This window comes from Babylonia areolata, chromosome 24, assembly GCF_041734735.1.
Source record: "Babylonia areolata isolate BAREFJ2019XMU chromosome 24, ASM4173473v1, whole genome shotgun sequence".
NCBI classification, from domain to species: Eukaryota; Metazoa; Mollusca; class Gastropoda; order Neogastropoda; family Buccinidae; genus Babylonia; species Babylonia areolata.
Window position 1 is genome coordinate 54,801,181 of NC_134899.1, and position 19,355 is coordinate 54,820,535.

Below are 19,355 nucleotides of genomic sequence, written 5' to 3' on the forward strand. Positions count from 1 at the left end.
TCCTCACACTGCCTGTCTTCCTCACACCGCCTGTCTTCCTCACACTGCCTGTCTTCCTCACACCGCCTGTCTTCCTCACACTTCCTCACACTGTCTTCCTCACACTGTCTTCCTCACACTGCCTGTCTTCCTCACACTGTCTTCCTCACACCGCCTGTCTTCCTCACACTGTCTTCATCACACTGCCTGTCTTCATCACACTGCCTGTCTTCCTCACACTGCCTGTCTTCATCACACTTCCTCACACTGTCTTCCTCACACTGTCTTCATCACACTGCCTGTCTTCATCACACTGCCTGTCTTCCTCACACTGTCTTCATCACACTGCCTGTCTTCCTCACACTGTCTTCCTCACACTGCCTGTCTTCCTCACACCGCCTGTCTTCATCACACTGCCTGTCTTCCTCACACTGTCTTCATCACACTGCCTGTCTTCATCACACTTCCTCACACTGTCTTCCTCACACTGCCTGTCTTCCTCACACTGCCTGTCTTCCTCACACTGTCTTCCTCACACTGCCTGTCTTCCTCACACTTCCTCACACTGTCTTCCTCACACTGCCTGTCTTCCTCACACTGCCTGTCTTCCTCACACTGTCTTCCTCACACTGCCTGTCTTCCTCACACTGTCTTCATCACACTGCCTGTCTTCCTCACACTGTCTTCCTCACACTGCCTGCCTTCCTCACACTGCCTGTCTTCCTCACACTCTGCTGTCTTGGCTCGGCGTCACGTGGGCAACGGGGAGAGGGGGAGACGGGGGGTGGGGGGTGGGGGTGGGGGCTGAGGGGTGGCAAGAGGGGCAGGGGCAAAGTGCTTGATGGGTGTGGATCCTGGCCGGTTGCTTCTCCTCACGAGGGATGCTCCTCATTCTTCTCTCTGCACCTGATGGAGCAGATATAACAAGACATGACGAAACGACAAGACATGACGAAACAGGACATGACAGGACATGACGAAACGACAAGACATGACGAAACGACAAGACATGACGAAACATGACATGACAGGACATGACGAAACGACAAGACATGACGAAACATGACATGACAGGACATGACGAAACGACAAGACATGACGCAACAATAAGACATAACAAGACTTGACGAAACGACAAGACATGACGAAACAACAAGACATGACAAAAGCAAGACACAACAAAATAAGACATGACAAGATAAGTACAAAACAAGGACAAGACAAAGACACAACGAGACATGACAAGACAAAAACAAGACATAACAAGACAGGCCTTGACAAGACGAGACATGGATAAGCGAGAAATGCACAAACAAGACAAAACAAGACAAGACATGGACAAAGCAAAACTTGGACAAGACACGACAAGACAGGATACAAGACAGGACACGTCAAGACAACAAGAAGACAATAATACGACAAGACAGGACGTGACAAGACAGGGCACGACAAGACAGGAGAAATGGCGACAATAACATGACAAGACAGGACACGACAAGACAGGACAAATCAATACAAAACCAGTAAACTGATATGACAAGACAGGGCAAATCAAGACAGGGCACGGCAAGACGGGACACGACAAGACGGGACAAATCAATACAAAACCAGTAAACTGATATGACAGGACACGGCAAGACGGGATAAATCAAGACAAAAAAGACAGTAATATGACAAGACAGGACATGACAAGACAGGGCACGACAAGACAGGACAAAGCAAGACAGGGCACGGCAAGACAGGACAAAGCAAGACAGGGCATGGCAAGACAGGACAAAGCAAGACAGGACAAAGCAAGACAGGGCATGGCAAGACAGGGCACGGCAAGACAGGACAAAGCAAGACAGGGCATGGCAAGACAGGGCACGGCAAGACAGGGCAAAGCAAGACAGGGCATGGCAAGACAGGACAAAGCAAACAGGGCACAGGCAAGACAGGGCATGGCAAGACAGGACAAGGCAAGACAGGGATACGGCAAGACAGGCATGGCAAGACAGGACAATGGCAAGACAGGACAAGGCAAGACAGGGCACGGCAAGACAGGACAAGCAAGACAGGACAAAGCAAGACAGGGCAAGGCAAGACAGGGCACGGCAAGACAAAAGGGCATAGCAGACAGGACAAGGCAGACACAGCAGAAAAAAGGACAACAGAGCAAGAAGGACAGGCAGAAGGCTGCACCATTGGCCAAGACGGACCGCATAGAAACTAAAGAAATTAAAAGAAGAAATGGAGTAAGAACCAAGTGGCCCCGAAGAGTCATTCCAGCAGTTGACCAACGCCAATCACACATGTCCACTGGCAGACAGGCCAATAGCAATACAGGTCGACCAAACACCACAGCAACGGCACTGATGCAAATACTAGGCACAATGCCACCAAGTCCTATGCCGCCACGGGCAAGACAGGACAGCAAGACAGGGCATGGCAAGACAGGACAAAGCAAGACAGGGCACGGCAAGACAGGACAAGGCAAGACGGCATGGCAAGACAGGACAAAGCAAAACAGGGCAAGGCAAGACAGGGCATGGCAAGACAGGACAAAGCAAGACAGGGCATGGCAAGACAGGGCAAGGCAAGACAGGACAAAGCAAGACAGGGCATGGCAAGACAGGACAAAGCAAGACAGGACAAGGCAAGACAGGACAAAGCAAGACAGGGCATGGCAAGACAGGGCACGGCAAGACAAAAAAAGACAGTAATATGACAAGACAGGACAAGGCAGAACACAGCAGAAAAAAAGACAACAGATGCCTGTACTTTCCGATGCCCTGATCAGGCATTGAAGGCCTGCACCAGATTTGTGTAAAACTTTTACCTAAAGACTGGATTCCGCAGTGAGATAAACTAAAGAAAATTTAAATAAATAAATAAATGGAGTAAGAAACCAAGTGGTCCCCCTGAAGAGTCATTTCCAGCAGTTCTGACACAACTGCCACCTTCATCACACTGTTCTCAACTTTTGCCGCCACTGATGTGCCATACATATAGCAGTTCTGACACAACTACCACCTTCATCACACTCTCCTTAACTTTTGCCGTCACTGATGTGCCACACATACTGCAGTTCTGACACAAATGCCACCTTCATCTCACTGTCCTTAACTTTTGCCGCCACTGATGTGCCATACATACAGCAGTTCTGACACAACTGCCACCTTCATCTCACTGTCCTTAACTTTTGCCGCCACTGATGTGCCACACATACAGCAGTTCTGACACAACTACAAGCTTCGTTCCACAGTCCTCAACTTTTGCCGCCACTGATGTGCCACACATACAGCAGTTCTGACACAACTACAAGCTTCGTCCCACAGTCCTCAACTTTTGCCGCCACTGATGTGCCATACATACAGCCCCTATACAGCAGTCTCTGTGTGTGTGTGTGTGTGTGTGTGTGTGTGTGTGTGAGTGCTGATGAGGGCAGACAGGTCAGCACACAGAAGCAGAGAGATGTTCATGCCATCACCAGCGTCGTGCCAAGACGACGTTCAGTGCACACTACATGGTGGCCAGATACCTTTTATTTTGTATTATCATTGTTCTTCCCTGTTGCGGGTTTTGGGTATGAGAACTATGTGACCTTACTACCCTATGTTTTTTTTTGTTTTGTTGTTGTTGTTGTTGTGCGTACGTGTGTTCGATTAGCATTAGAGAAAATAAAAGAGTATATTTTGAGCACACACACACGCACACGCACACACACACACACACACACACACACAGAGTAAGACAGAGAGAGGGAGACAGACAGATATTTTTGTTCCTTTGCCCTCTGTTCTGGTGTCAGTCACGCCTTGCAGTTGTGGATGGTATCCCTGCCATGTGAAGACTATCCACAGTATCCCTGCCATGTGAAGACTATCCACAGTATCCACACTATCCCTGCCATGTGAAGACTATCCACAGTATCCCTGCCATGTGAAGACTATCCACAGTATCCCTGCCATGTGAAGACTATCCACAGTATCCCTGCCATGTGAAGACTATCCAAGTATCCACATTATCCCTGCCATGTGAAGACTATCCACAGTATCCACATTATCCCTGCCATGTGAAGACTATCCACAGTATCCCTGCCATGTGAAGACTATCCACAGTATCCACACTATCCCTGCCATGTGAAGACTATCCACAGTATCCCTGCCATGTGGAAACTATCCACAGTATCCACAGTCTCCATGCCATGTGAAGACTATCCACAGTATTCACAGTATCCATGCCATGTGAAGACTACACTACACTACAGTATCCCTGCCATGTGAAGACTATCCACAGTATCCCTGCCATGTGGAAACTATCCACAGTATCCACAGTCTCCATGCCATGTGAAGACTATCCACAGTATTCACAGTATCCATGCCATGTGAAGACTACACTACACTACAGTATCCCTTCCATGTGAAGACTATCCACAGTATCCCTGCCGTGTGAAGACTATCCACAGTATCCACATTATCCCTGCCATGTGAAGACTATCCACAGTATCCACATTATCCCTGCCATGTGAAGACTATCCACAGTATCCCTGCCATGTGGAAACTATCTACAGTATCCACATTATCCCAAGGTCTTCCGTTGTTCGACCTATACGAACCACTTTTCCATGGCGGCTACTTGATGATGATGATGATGATGATGCTATTAACGTCTTCATTTACTGAGGAGGAGAAATTCTTCAACATGACTGTTCATTTTAAATACGTGGTGAGCATTCCTGTGTTGCACACACACACCACTCACTTAGGGGGTGTGCATGCTGGGTTTAGTGTGGAAACCGAACGCCCTACAACGAACGCCATACGTCTTTAACGTGCGTATTTGATGTTTTGCTTCTGTGTACACAGGAAGCTGGTTGAGGCAGCAGGACCGGCTCTGGCCATGTGTTGACCTGGAAGATCGGAGAAATCCCCTTCCTTAACCCAGCAGGCGACGTTACTGGGGAGTGAACGCAAGATCCTCAGGTTGAAAGCCCGATGCTTTAACCACTGGGCCGCAGTGCCCGTGCCATGTCCCTCGTGTCATGGCAGCTTGATTGCTCGGTAGAAGCCGCTCCTTGAAAACAATGACACAGCTGCACACATTGTTGTTCTGCTCAGAACCTGAACTCCAGCCAGTGTTGGTCGGCCTTTGATGTCTAATTGTGTGACAGAAACAAAGTCAAGTCATTGTCAAAAGCCGTAACAATCCATCGTCGAATGTATGGGGTATCCATTTCGTGCTGCTGTGGTAATGCGATTATCGAGCAGAGATTAGCGCGTAGACGAGTAAATAGTGGTTGTGAAGAAGCCTTTGTCCCCGGCTTTGTCCTGTGATCAAAGACAACTCCATGCTGACGGACTGAAGCCTCTGACAGTGTAACCGGAAGCTGACTGACGGGGGAATTCAATCCCTGTTCACTTTGTCACACTGCAGTCAGGGACGGGCAGTGACTGTGGACAGACTTTGACTGAGTACAGACATTGAACAGACATTGACTGAGTACAGACATTGACTGAGTACAGACATTGAGTACAGACATTGACTGAGTACAGACATTGAACAGACATTGACTGAGTACAGACATTGACTGAGTACAGACATTGAGTACAGACATTGAACAGACATTGATTGAGTACAGACATTGATTGAGTACAGACATTGAACAGACATTGACTGAGTACAGACATTGACTGAGTACAGACATTGAACAGACATTGACTGAGTACAGACATTGACTGAGTACAGACATTGAACAGACATTGACTGAGTACAGACATTGAGTACAGACATTGAACAGACATTGACTGAGTACAGACATTGAACAGACATTGACTGAGTACAGACATTGAACAGACATTGACTGAGTACAGACATTGACTGAGTACAGACATTGATTGAGTACAGACATTCGAACAGGACATTGACTGAATACAGACATTGACTGAGTACAGACATTGAACAGACATTGACTGATGTACAGACATTGATTGAGTACAGACATTGGAACAGACATTGACTGAATACAGACATTGACTGAGTACAGACATTGAACAGACATTGACTGAGTACAGACATTGGATTGAGTACAGACATTGAACGACATTGACTGAGTACAGACATTGACTGAGTACAGACATTGACTGAGTACAGATACACTGAGTACAGACATTGACTGAGTACAGACATTGAACAGACAGTGACTGAGTACAGACATTGAACAGACATTGACATTGATTGAGTACGGAACTTTGAACAGACATTGACTGAGGTACAGACATTGAACAGACATTGACTGAGTACAGACATTGAACAGACATTGAGTACAGACATTGAACAGACATTGACTGAGTACAGACATTGAACAGACATTGACTGAGTACAGACATTGAACAGACATTGACTTTAAATTCGTTGAGCGCAGACATTGGGTATAGACATTGAGTGAGTACAGACATTGACTCGAGACATTGAGTATAGACGTTCAGCGCATTCATTGAGTGGTCATTGAGTGAGTACAGACATGGAGTACAGACACTGAGGGAGTGAGTGAGACAGGAGGGGCAGAAAGGGAACAGAGTGCAGGGTGTGTGTCCATGTGGACTGTCCAGGCAACAGCGAGTGACGCAGGACATCACTGTATCGGGTGTCGCCAAGAAGCGGAGGCCAACAGGGCTGGAGAGGAGAGAGAGAGAGAGGAGGGAAAAAGAAAAAAAGAAAAGAAAAGCTAGAGCAGCTAACGACAGTAAAGGGGTGGGTGGTGGGTGGGATGGGAATGTGGAAGTCATTATCTCCTGTGTGTCGCCATTGTGAAGTTTGGGTGTGTGTGTGTGTGGGGGGGGGGGGGGGGGGGGTTAGGGGGTGTTCTTTCTGCTGGAAGCTGGCACCTCCCCTCCCTCCCCCTTTCCCTCTCCCTCCTCCCTCCCTCCTGGCCATGGCCAAGCGGGGCGGGGTGGCCAGGCCACGCTGATGATGATGATGAAAAGATGAAAGCCCTTCTTCCCGTGTGGTCTGACCCCCAGAGCTAAGCCTCGCAGCGGGGGGTGGGAGTGTGTGTGTGTGTGTGTGTGGGGGGGGTTATGGGGGGGAGGTGGTTAAAGCACTCTCACACTCACACCGCCTACCCCTCCCTCCCTCCCAAAGACCCCCCATCCCCCATCGCCCTCCCGCGCGCACACACCGACCGCTTCTACCCGTTTCCCACCCTGGTCCTGTTGAGTGGTAGCCGGGTACAAGCCATTACTGCAGATGCTGGTGGGGTCTTTGTGGCGGGGCGGTCCGCCTGGCGACTTGGGTCTCCTGTGTCTGGTGAACCAACAACGGTGATGGGCCTTTGAACCGGGCTGGCCATGCCGACAAGCAAGCGTTGTGTGTGTGTGTGTGTGTGTGTGTGGTGGGCATTGGGGCCTGTATGTAGGGGCTGGGAGGGTGGAGGTGGGGGGGGGGGGGAGAAGGGGGCAGTTCGACAAGGGGTCAGCTTCTTTCTCCTCTCCTCCATAGCACGTGAAGCCCCAGACAGCAGGGATCACCCTTACTCTTTTTTTTTTTCTTCTTCTTTCTTTCCTTCTTTCTTTCTTTCATCCTTTGGTTTTCGGTTCCCGGTCGTCGGCCACTGGCTGTGCTGTGTGCTGTGAAAGGGAGGGATTGGGGGGGTGGGGGTGAGGGGCGTGAATGATGTGTTTATTGTGATTACATTTCCTGCCTGACCGGATCCTTCCGTACAGTCTTCGCTTTGTGGCCAACCCTCTGATAATTTGTCAACTGCCGCCTCCCCACTCCCCCCGCCCCCTCCCCACCCCCGGCCCCCTTAACCCCCCTCCCCCGCCCTCCTTAAGATGTGGGGGTTTATGGGGGAGGTAGCGCTTGGTCAGTTACCTTTGAGGTTAAAGACAACAGCTACCATCTGCTGACGGTCTGCAACCACTGCTGTTGGCATTCACACTGCTGCTTCTGGCCTTTCTGCGACTACTGCTACAACCCCCACCGTCACTGCTACTACTACCTCTACTACTGCTACTACCACTACTACTACTGCTGCTGCTGCTGCTGCTACAGATGCACGCAAGCATGCACTACCCCCCCCCCCCCCCCCACACACACACACACTGAGAAAGAGAGAGGAGACAAGACAAGACAAAATTCTTTATTTCCAAGGATAATAGATAAGCACTGGCACTGGTGTTTTTGTTGTTGTTGTTGTTGAGGGTTTTTTTTTTCTTCATCCAGTCCCCGCTGGTTTTAGGGTCTACACCACATACGTACACAACGCCAAGTAATAACGGTATGGCTTGATGGTGATGTCAAAAATAGCAACATGGAACACGCACATCAAAACGATCACGGAGACACACAAGTATATTGATAGATACACATAGCAATGATGGGAGAGCATGGTTGTTGCTTGGAAAGCGTATGGGTGAGAGAGAGAGAGAGAGAATGAAGGAATGAATAGTTTGTATTTTCTGAGGGTAATAATTAAGCATACATGCTTTTTAAAAATTTTTTATCCAGCCCTCGAAAACAAATTAACAACAGCAAAACGAAAAAAAGAAGAAAAAAAGAACAAGCAAGAGAAAAATCACGGAAATACGAGAAGAAGAAAAGGGGATAGTTACATAGCTAGATGGAAGGAGACAGATAGACACAGATAGACAGACAGACAGACAAATAGACAGGCAGGGAGAGCGACGAGAGAAAGAGAGAGAGAGAGAGAGAGAGAGGCGGGATTATTCCCATATTTGTTTATTATACATAATACGGTACATATACGCTTAAAAAAAAAAAAGGACAGAGAGAGAGGAGGGTGGATGATGATGGGGAGGGTGGGGGAAGGGTAGAGGAGGGTGGATGATGATGATGATGGGGAGGGTGTGAGGAAGGGTAGAGGAGGGTGGATGATGATGATGATGGGGAGGGTGGGGGAAGGGAAGTCCCACCCATCTCCGTAGTGCGCTAACCATCGCCCAGATCGTGTGTCTTCTTCACCACAGCACGTGGGGGGTTCTTCCCCCCTTGTCACGTGACCACAAGGGCAGTGGCGGGGCGTGGCGCTGTGGGTGACGGGGCGGTGCTAATCCGGCCAGGGTGGGGTGGGATGCTAAGCTGCCGGAGGCCCTTTGTTCCTCCGCTGATTTCACAGTGTGCTGCGGCCTTCGTGTCGGGGGATCGCGGGACGGGAGGGATGGGGTGGGGGAGTGGGGGGTATCCTTCTAGTCCCCCCCCCCCCACCCTACCCCCTCGAGTGGTGATCATGTGTTAGTATTGATGTTAGCGAGGTGGTGGTGTGCTCTTTTGTGAAGCCGTGTTGGTTTCTTCCTTCTTCAGGTCGTGTTGTATTATTGTTGGGTTTCTTGCTTCTTGCTTCTTTTTAGTCGTCTTCTTATTTGTCTTCTTCTCCTTCCTCCTCCTCCTCCTTCTGCTCCTCCTCCTCCTCCTTCGTCATCCTCCTTTCGCTTCTTCTTCTTCCAGCTCCTGACCACCTGTCTTCTGCCGTCTTTGTCAGGTTGTCATGTACCTTCTCGTTGACCGATGATAAATCACAGATGATAGAAGTGCTATATTCCATTGTAACTTCATTTGTGCTGAAAGGCATTGTATTGTATTGTATCTCATTGTGTTGCATTGCATGGTATTGCATTGTGCTATATTGTATTGCATCGTATTCTATTACATTTTTTCATGACAGTTTTCTGTGTGTGACATTGGGGCTCCTCTCCCCAGGGACAGAGCACACCCAGTGCACAGTCACGGTTTTCCCCCTTTGTGGATTGTTGGTCTGAAGGTGTATTGTTTTCCTACCAGAAAAGGAGCTGGCTGTCCCTGGCAAAATTCTGTCTTGAAGGGGTTAGGGGTGTTGACTGACTGTCTGCAGAGTTCCAGTTCGTCCTGGCCTTCAGACAGCAGCACGTTTAACCTGTTGTTGACTGACTGTCTGCAGAGTTCCAGTCCGTCCTGACCTTCAGACAGCAGCACCATTAACCTGTTGTTGACTGACTGTCTGCAGAGTTCCAGTCCATCCCGACCTTCAGACAGCAGCACCTTTAACCTGTTGTTGACTAACTGTCTGCAGAGTTCCAGTCCGTCCTGGCCTTCAGACAGCAGCACGTTTAACCTGTTGTTGACTGACTGTCTGCAGAGTTCCAGTCCGTTCTGACCTTAAGACAGCAGCACGTTTAACCTGTTGTTGACTGACTGTCTGCAGAGTTCCAGTCTGTCCTGACCTTCAGACAGCAGCACCTTTAACCTGTTGTTGACTGACTGTCTGCAGAGTTCCAGTCCATCTTGGCCTTCAGACAGCAGCACGGGCAGCCCGGAGCCTTTGGCCGCTCTGACCTCTACGTCCTGTGTCGCCTGCGACCTCTGACCTTGGACCTGACCCCGTGCAGTGAGGAGATCCGTCAGTGTCGCTGGATGAGCGTGGATGAGCTCCGTGCCCAGATGACCAACGTGTCCTCGCTGACCCTGAGGCTGACCGACGTCATCCGGCGTGGCCTTGACCGTGGCTTCGATGACGTAGATATTGTGCAGGAGAAGCACAAGTCGCTGTACCGGGGGATGACCTTCAAGATGTTCTTCCGACCTTTGGGGAAGTGGCTGACCAAGTGACAGGGTCGCATTCATGGGATGTGCCTCTGACGCTGACCATACCGTCATGTTTTCATCACAGAATCAAAAAACAAACTTAGCTAAACACAAACATGACTCCCGAATTCCCGAGTAATAATAGACATACAAAACCTAATTTTACCAACGTGCACCTTACTCGCCCTCTGACATGACAGTGTCAACAATCTTCAGGTTGACTCACTTGAAAACCGGCCACATACATTCAAGCACCTGACAGCAGGTGGCGTCACAGAGACGCTGTGACGTACCATGTAGGTGTGACGACAAATCATGACGTAACAGGTCTCACTCGTGTAGAGTTTTGAGGACCGAGCGAAAGAACTTGAACTGTTCGGACCAAATCGAACATGATGACATGGGCTTTAGAGGGCATTAGAACATGTGACCAACTTTGGTCATATGACGTATTTCTTTGTTGTGTGATATCAGAGAATAATGATTTATAACTGTGCATTGTTTAATCTACACCTTGATGTTCATGAACGTGTATGTACTTTGTGATCAAGCCACTTAATTGTCGCCCTTTTTTCCATAGTTGTTTATTTATTTTTTTTATTTTTTTTATCATTGTACCTCCGTGGGGTATTTTCTGATATAAACATTGACCTTGAACTTTATTCACAAGATAATACACGTTTGTCTGTTGGATGTCTGTGTGTCAGATATCGGATGTCTGTGTGTTAGCCATTGAATGTCTGTGTGTTAGACATCGGGTGTCTGTGTGTTAGATATCGGATGTCTGTGTGTTAGACATCGGGTGTCTGTGTGTTAGATATCGGGTGTCTGTGTGTTAGATATCGGGTGTCTGTGTGTTAGACATCGGGTGTCTGTGTGTTAGATATCAGATGTCCGTGTGTTGGGTATTGGAAACTACTCAAGTGACCAGTGGTCCAGGGAAATAACATGGACATGTTGATAAGATGATGTATTCACGGTTTATTTATACACGTTGGCGATCTTAGAGTTATATCATCAGAAAATAGTGGCCTGCATTTTGTCAGTGCTATAACTCTAATTTTGATTCAAACTAATTCCCGCGCGTATATGTATGTCGTCTTGAACATTTGTACCTGAATGTTTTCCTTTGACATAATTGATGAGTGCACGGAAGTCCATGAGGTGACGGGTTGTTCCTTTAGTTTTGTTCCAATGGTGTGTGTGTGTGTGTCTGGCCTGAATGATGTCCTGTTGCCTGGTGAACGATGTGTGCATGGTGCTGGAAGGGGGGTTGTGGGGATGGTCATTTGTTTTATTTCACTGCTGTCCTGGGGGTGTTCCGCTTTTCGTGCCTCCATGTTTCCTTTCCTGATGACGTGCTTGTGTTGTTGTCAAGGAAGGGTTGTCCATCTGCCCTTTGTGCTTATACTTCACTTACGTCTTACAATGTTTTATATGGATTTGTCCGAACGCAGTGACGCCTCCTTGAGCTACTGAAACTGAAACTTACAATGTGACGTTTTTTGGTTTTTGTACCCGACTGTTTGTCTTTGACCTGATGATTGGTGTGCGAGTGGGTGATGAGGGAGGTGTGAGCCGGTCATTCGTTTGTTGTTACATCAAAGATTTACAGTCGTGTGAAGGACGGAAATGTTTTATGAAAGATAATGATGTGTACAACATTGTGTTGCTGGTTCAACGATGGAAGGTTATGATAATGATGTATATTCAGGGAAGTGTATTCAACTTTGTGTTTTAACTCTTTCTTAATGGTCGATGTGTTGATTGATGGATTGATTTATTGAGCACTGGCTGATCAATTGGTTGTATGGTGTTCATTCTGTGCGGTGTAATAAACTGATGTATCAACAAATGGTCGACGTCATTAACTGATTGACTGTTTACAAGTTGGATGCATGGACGGGTTGAGTTTGGTAATAACAATGAAAATAACCTTGGCATTGTTTTGTTGAACCACAACCACCACCACCACCACCACCACCACAACAGCAAGGGCAGATGAAGAGCTCATGCATGCAGCCAGATGGCTGGTCAAGCTTTATGTCTTGGTCACTGTCCGTGTTGCTTCCAGGCCATCTAAGCTCAGCGGGCTTTGGTCAGGCCTTGATGGACAACACATGAACTGAAGGCTCAGTCCTCTCCAGTGTTCCATCAGGTATACAGAGCCTTGATGGACAACACGTGAACTGTGAAGGCTCAGTGCCCCCCAGTGTTCCATCAGGTATACAGAGCCTTGATGGACAACACGTGAACTGAAGGCTCAGTCCTCTCCAGTGTTCCATCAGGTATACAGAGCCTTGATGGACAACACGTGAACTGAAGGCTCAGTCCTCTCCAGTGTTCCATCAGGTACACAGAGCCTTGAGAGCCTTGATGGACAACACGTGAACTGTGAAGGCTCAGTGCCCCCAGTGTTCCATCAGGTATACAGAGCCTTGAGAGCCTTGATGGACAAAACATGAACTGTGAAGGCTCAGTCCTCTCCAGTGTTCCATCAGGTATACAGAGCCTTGAGAGCCTTGATGGACAACACGTGAACTGTGAAGGCTCAGTCCTCTCCAGTGTTCCATCAGGTATACAGAGCCTTGAGAGCCTTGATGGACAACACATGAACTGTGAAGGCTCAGTCCTCTCCAGTGTTCCATCAGGTATACAGAGCCTTGAGAGCCTTGATGGACAACACATGAACTGTGAAGGCTCAGTCCTCTCCAGTGTTCCATCAGGTATACAGAGCCTTGATGGACAACACATGAACTGTGAAGGCTCAGTCCTCTCCAGTGTTCCATCAGGTATACAGAGCCTTGAGAGCCTTGATGGACAACACGTGAACTGTGAAGGCTCAGTCCTCTCCAGTGTTCCATCAGGTATACAGAGCCTTGATGGACAACACGTGAACTGTGAAGGCTCAGTCCTCTCCAGTGTTCCATCAGGTATACAGAGCCTTGATGGACAACACGTGAACTGAAGGCTCAGTGCCCCCCAGTGTTCCATTAAATATACAAGAGTGGTGCAGATGTATGGAAATAGTATCCTGTGATCGACATATAGACAGGCTAAAAGATACTGTCAATATTACCGTCACTGTATAAAGCCAGTCCAATTATAGCCAGCAACCCGAAGGCTTTTTTGAATAATCTATTTGTCTCCCAATCAAGACCAACATACCGCTTCCGTTTGAATGCCCTTCGAACTAAGTTTTGCAAAAATAACAAACAACAAAAAAGAAAGGAAAAAAAGTGTTTATAGAGAGAAGAAATTAAAGTCTACCACATAATTCCCCAGTGACCAAGAACAAGACAACTAGTCAGTCAAAAACTCGCTGGCCAGTCTCCATCGAACACATATTTGACCTTAGAAGAAGTTTTGAACAATTATTAATTGCTTCGACACATATCTGAATGTTTGAATCAACGTCCAGTTGGTATCAATGACTGATCACGTTTTTTTTGTTATTTTATTTTATTTTATTTTATTTAATAATGAGCATTCTTTATACTGTTTCACGGATGTTTCAGATTTGATTTACTCAGTCCAGTCCTTCGGTACCATACACTGTCCACCACTTTGTCACTGTTTCTGTCGCTTTCCATGTCTCGGTCATCCCACCATCTCTCCCCCCTCTCCCATCTCTCACATACACGCACCCACATGCACAAATTCCCACATCTAATATCGCTAAACAGTGAAAAGATTTAAAGTAAAGAACATGGAACGCCCACTCTCTGCATACATTCCACAGACTCTCTCTCTCTGTATATGTATGTATATATATATATATATATATATATATATATATGTGTGTGTGTGTGTATCACACAGACACTCTCGCACACACACACACACACACACACACACACACACACACCGATTGAAGACGACGTGGCAGACCTGTTTCACAGTGTAATTTCACAGACTGTTTATTGTTTGGCAACGCTGCCCTGTGCTAATCAGCCATAGACATCTCCGTGTTAACGTCCGACATGGCGTCTGACAGCTATTCCAAAACAGGTGTACAACACTCCCCTTTCCTTGTTTTCTCGCTGCAAAGACAGCAGATACTGAGAGAAGGAGAAATAAAGTGACTGCACTTCTAACTTATGCCACACTGATCTCAATTCTCTTAGGTAAAAAGGTAACTACAGTAGTGAAGGGAGACAGACTTCAACGGCCAACAGGCGAAAGAAGCATGAGCGTGTTTCACGAGTCCACAGACAGGAGCCAGGCAGACAGAGGGATGAAACAGACTGTTCATTTCAAACCATCTCACTTCAGCCCTTGTTGCCCTGAGTGCCAAAGTGGAGAAAGTGGTGATACAATGGGTACCAGCACACTGTGGCATCAGAGGCAACGAAAAAGCGGACATTCTGGCAAAAGACGGTGCACAGAAGGAGCAGGCCAACAAACTGGTGTCATACGATGAAATGAAGACAATCATCAAGGCACAGCAAGGAATAAAGTGGCGCCTCCAGCACCCCAATTATAACCCAGAAGACAGATACCATTTGCTGGAACGACGGGAACAGGTCAAGATCTTCTGCCTGAGGACTGGACACAACCGCCTGCTCCACCACATGCACACAAAATTTGGCATTGGACAGAGTGGAGAGTGCCCTTGTGGTGAGGGACCAATGACAACCGACCACATCCTTCAAAACTGTAGGACGCATGCAGCATCCAGGAGGAAGTACTGGCCAACACCGACAGCAGTGGAAGCCAAACTGTACGGCACCCTGGAGGAGCTGCGACGGACGGCAGCCTTCATCGAGGACACCGGGCTGCTCATCTAATGGGAGGCGAACGAGGAAGAAATTTCATGACAGTGACGGGTCATGTTGGGGTCATCATGCTGGGATCACGTTGGGGTCATCATGCTGGGATCACGTTGGGGTCATCAGGAGTCTTGGCAGAACGGGTCAGGCTGTGGACTTGTGGTCCAGTGGTCACCAGCGGCCGGTGTGTCCTTGGGAAAGGCACTTTCCTCCCATGTTCCTCACTCCACCCACATTTCAACGGGCATCTGACTTCAGCTGGGAAGGATTAAAACGGCAGAAGGAGAGAACTTGGCCCCGACTTGCTATGCCGAACCCTAGACTGTGTGGACATGAATTCGCGGCTCCCATGGCCGGAAATGCTGTGAGATCTTTAACCTGAACTTTTCAGTAGAGTTCTCGGGAGATCGGGGTGGGGTGGGGGAATTAAAAAGCACCTAAAGAAGACAACATTTTAACAGATGACCGAACGAGCTACCAACATCTACACACAATCAAAAGTAATCAGCGTGGTTGAAAACCATGTTTGTCGCCAACATCGAGACGTTTGACAAGTTGACGAGTCCACATGGGAGTTAACCGGAGTGGTGTCAGGCACAAGAGAGAATTTTCTCCCTTAATTCTCTCCATACGAACGGCGAAAGAGACGACGTTAACAGCGTTTCACCCCAATTACCACCATCAAAATATTACAAGCAGAAGGCTCTTACACTGAAGAGGTGAATGTTGACAAAGAATACCACAATTCTGACGACGGAAGCTAAAGGTTGGGTCATTGAGACACCCACTGGACATCCGAGGTGTCTGTGTAGAGGAGAAGAGAGGACTGGCCGAACTGAGTGAGTTAAAGGATTCAACTGGTCCCCATGTTGCCGTCTCAAAGGGTTTACCCCCCCACACCCACACCCACCCAGCCCCACCCCGTTCCTTTCAACTGATTAATTCGGGTGTTTGTACTTTTAGAAGGCTGCACTTCTTTCTCTGCAGTGTCATTTTGTTACCACCCCCCACCCTCTACCACCCACCCACAAATAAATACATACATGAAAGGCATTTCATTGCGGCACAATTCTGACGTGATTTATTTACCAGTAACCCGCTAGTATTTATTCCCAGAGCCCGATAATCGATCATTCTGACAGTCGGTGATCAATAATGACACAGTGAGTAGCCCGCAGAAGCGCTCAACAAGCTCTTTGGACTCAGGTACTGCAATTCGATCTCCAGGTTTTTGTCTTGTCATAACCCCCTCCCCCCTCTCCCACCCCCCACCCCCAGCAAAGACTGTGAGGAGCAAAGCTTGTTGGTGCCGCACTGTGTTTCTGTGGAGCATTGGGTTACCTCGGCTTGTTGGCAGCTTAGCGGGAACGGGATTAGTGGTGTGTGGCTGCTGTCTAATTCTGGACTGCCACCCGCCCTTTTTGGAGCGCAGGGGAGAGAATGCCGTTGCATTAATTTGATCAGTGGGCTTAACTTGTGGATTGTCTGTCTCGCAAAGTTCCCGGCAAAAACGTAGTGACATAAAATAAAAGGCAGACAATTGCAGCTGGAAGATCAGGTGGATCACGCTTACAGAAATATTGTGGTAAGGGCAGAATGACTCACACATTTACCTGAACAGTCATCGTGTGGTGTAAGTGTATAGTGTCCAAATGTGTTTGTATGTGCTCTTCAACACACACACACACACACACACACACACACACACTAAACTACGCACAATACAAAAACCTTTTGAGAGAGAGAGACAGACAGACAGACAGACAGAGTGGTGGTCTGGACGCTAGTCATTCGGATGAGACGATAAACCGAGGTCCCGTGTGCAGCATGCACTTAGCGCACGTAAAAGAACCCACGGCAACAAAAGGATTGTTCCTGGCAAAATTCTGTAGAAAAACCCACTTCGATAGGAAAAGCAAATAAAACCACACACAGGAAAAAATACAAAAAAAATGGGTGGCGCTGTAGTGTAGCGACGTGTTCTCCCTGGGGAGAGCAGCCCGAATTTCACACAGAGAAATCTGTCGTGATAAAAAGAAATACAAATACAAATACAAAATACAGACACAGAGAGAGGGGAGACAGAGACAGAGACAGACAGACAGACAGACACACACACACACACACACACACACACACACACACACACACACTGTGACAGACGGGGTGCAGATTTCTGTCCGTGAGAGAGGGAGAGAGAGAGACAGACAGACAGACAGACAGACACAGAGAGAGGAGACAGAGACAGAGACAGACAGACAGACAGACACAGAGAGAGGAGACAGAGACAGACAGACAGACAGACACACACACACACACACACAGACGGGGTGCAGATTTCTGTCCGTGAGAGAGGGAGAGAGAGAGACAGACAGACAGAGAGAAGCAGAGACAGAGACAGGCGGGGTACAGAATTGTGTCCGTGATGTTTAGCGAACCAAGGACATCACACAGACGTAAAACTTGTTGGCTTTGAATAACAACACGTGACCTTTGACCTACCGCACGTGCGACTGCGGAAGTAACGGAGGAAAGGGAGTGTGTGTGTGTGTGTGTGTGTGTGTGTGTGTGTGTGTGTGTGTGTGTGTGTGTGTGTGTGTGTGTGTGTGTGTGTGTGTGTGTGTGTGTGTGTGTGTGTGTGTGTGTGTGTGTGTGTGTGTGTGTGTGTGTGTGTGTGTGTGTGTGTGTGTGTGTGTGTGTGTGTGTGTGTGTGTGTGTGTGTGTGTGTGTGTGTGTGTGTGTGTGAGTGTGTGTGTGTGTGTGTGTGTGTGTGTGTGTGTGTGTGTGTGTGTGTGTGGGTGGGTGTGTGGGTGTGTGTGTGGGTGTGTGGGTGTGTGTGTGGGTGGGTGGGTGTGTGTGTGTGTGTGTGTGTGTGTGTGTGTGTGTGTGTAATCGCGCGCGCTTGAGAGAGAGAGAGAGAGAGAGAGAGAGAGAGAGAGATTTTCATTCGTTCTTTTCCTCTTGAAAGTACTCATATATTTTTTTAAATTCCTTTTTCTTCTTTTCCTCTCTTTTCCTGTTTTTACGACATATATTTTCATTTCCTACACAGCTTTTTTTTTTTTTTTCTTCTTTCTCTCTCTCTCTGAAGATGAAGTTGATGGAGGTGTGTTCTTTTGATTTTGACATGTTTTGGTCTGTCTTCACTTCAGGGTGTCTCAGCTAATGTGAAAGATGTTTCGGCTTCAAATATGTGAACATCCCCCCACCCCCCACCCCACCCCTTTTTGTGGTGACATAACCTCCTCACTTTTATATGGCTTGACATTTTTTTTTGGGGGGTGTGGTGTGGTGTGGGGGTGATGTATATGTGTGTGTGGGGGGGGGGGGGGAGGGATGGGGGGGGGAGACTGCCCGTGACGTGCACTGTATCTGGCTACAAAGCCTTTTTGTCAGCGGCTTGTCAGTTGCCCGTGTCACTTCACGCCTGCAGGTCACGTGACATGGCACGCGCAGCGCACGCGCGGCTGTGACAGACGGTTTCCGGTGAGCTGTCGGGTGAGCGGGGTTCGGGCTGTTTGGCTGATTGTTGTCAGTGCAGGTGTCCCGGGGCTGTCACACAGGTGTCACACTGACGATCGTCTGTCAGCACGTGCACTTTGCCGGCAGGGGGAGGGGAGGGGAGGGGGGCGTGGGGGGCTGCAGAGAAAACAAGGAGGAGGAAGAGGAGGAGGAACGGGAGGAAGAAAAGAAGGAATAATGGAAGGAGGGGTGGACAGGAAGTTGGTATGAAGACAAACATTGAATAACCCTTCACCCCTGGCCCCCTGTTCCAATGCACGGATCTGTATCTACATACCTACGTACATACAGGGATACATTCATACATGCATACATACATTCGTGTCAAAGCGCAAGCCTGACTTTTCTTCATCGTCTTATCTTCGTCGAAATCATCTGTTATGTATTTATTCATGTCTATATGATTGCCTATATCTGTCTATATGTCTATCTATCGATCTATCTGTCTGTCTCTCTGTCTGTCTCTATCTATCATCAAAATATCTACATACCTATCCATCTGCCTTTGATATTTGACATCTA

General features: G+C 48.1%; 1 protein-coding gene across 2 annotated transcripts in view; it reads left to right on the forward strand.

The window, feature by feature from the left end:
- The window catches only part of LOC143298826 (nucleoside diphosphate-linked moiety X motif 6-like), an 87,809-nt gene extending 75,441 nt beyond the window's left edge, over positions 1–12,368 (forward strand). For both annotated transcript variants that reach the window (XM_076611819.1, XM_076611820.1), the window contains exon 7: positions 10,226–12,368. In XM_076611819.1, the coding sequence (XP_076467934.1) occupies positions 10,226–10,563 (338 nt within the window). In that variant the 3' untranslated portion in view covers positions 10,564–12,368. The remainder of the gene's footprint in view (positions 1–10,225) is intronic.
- The last annotated feature ends 6,987 nt before the right edge of the window (positions 12,369–19,355 follow it).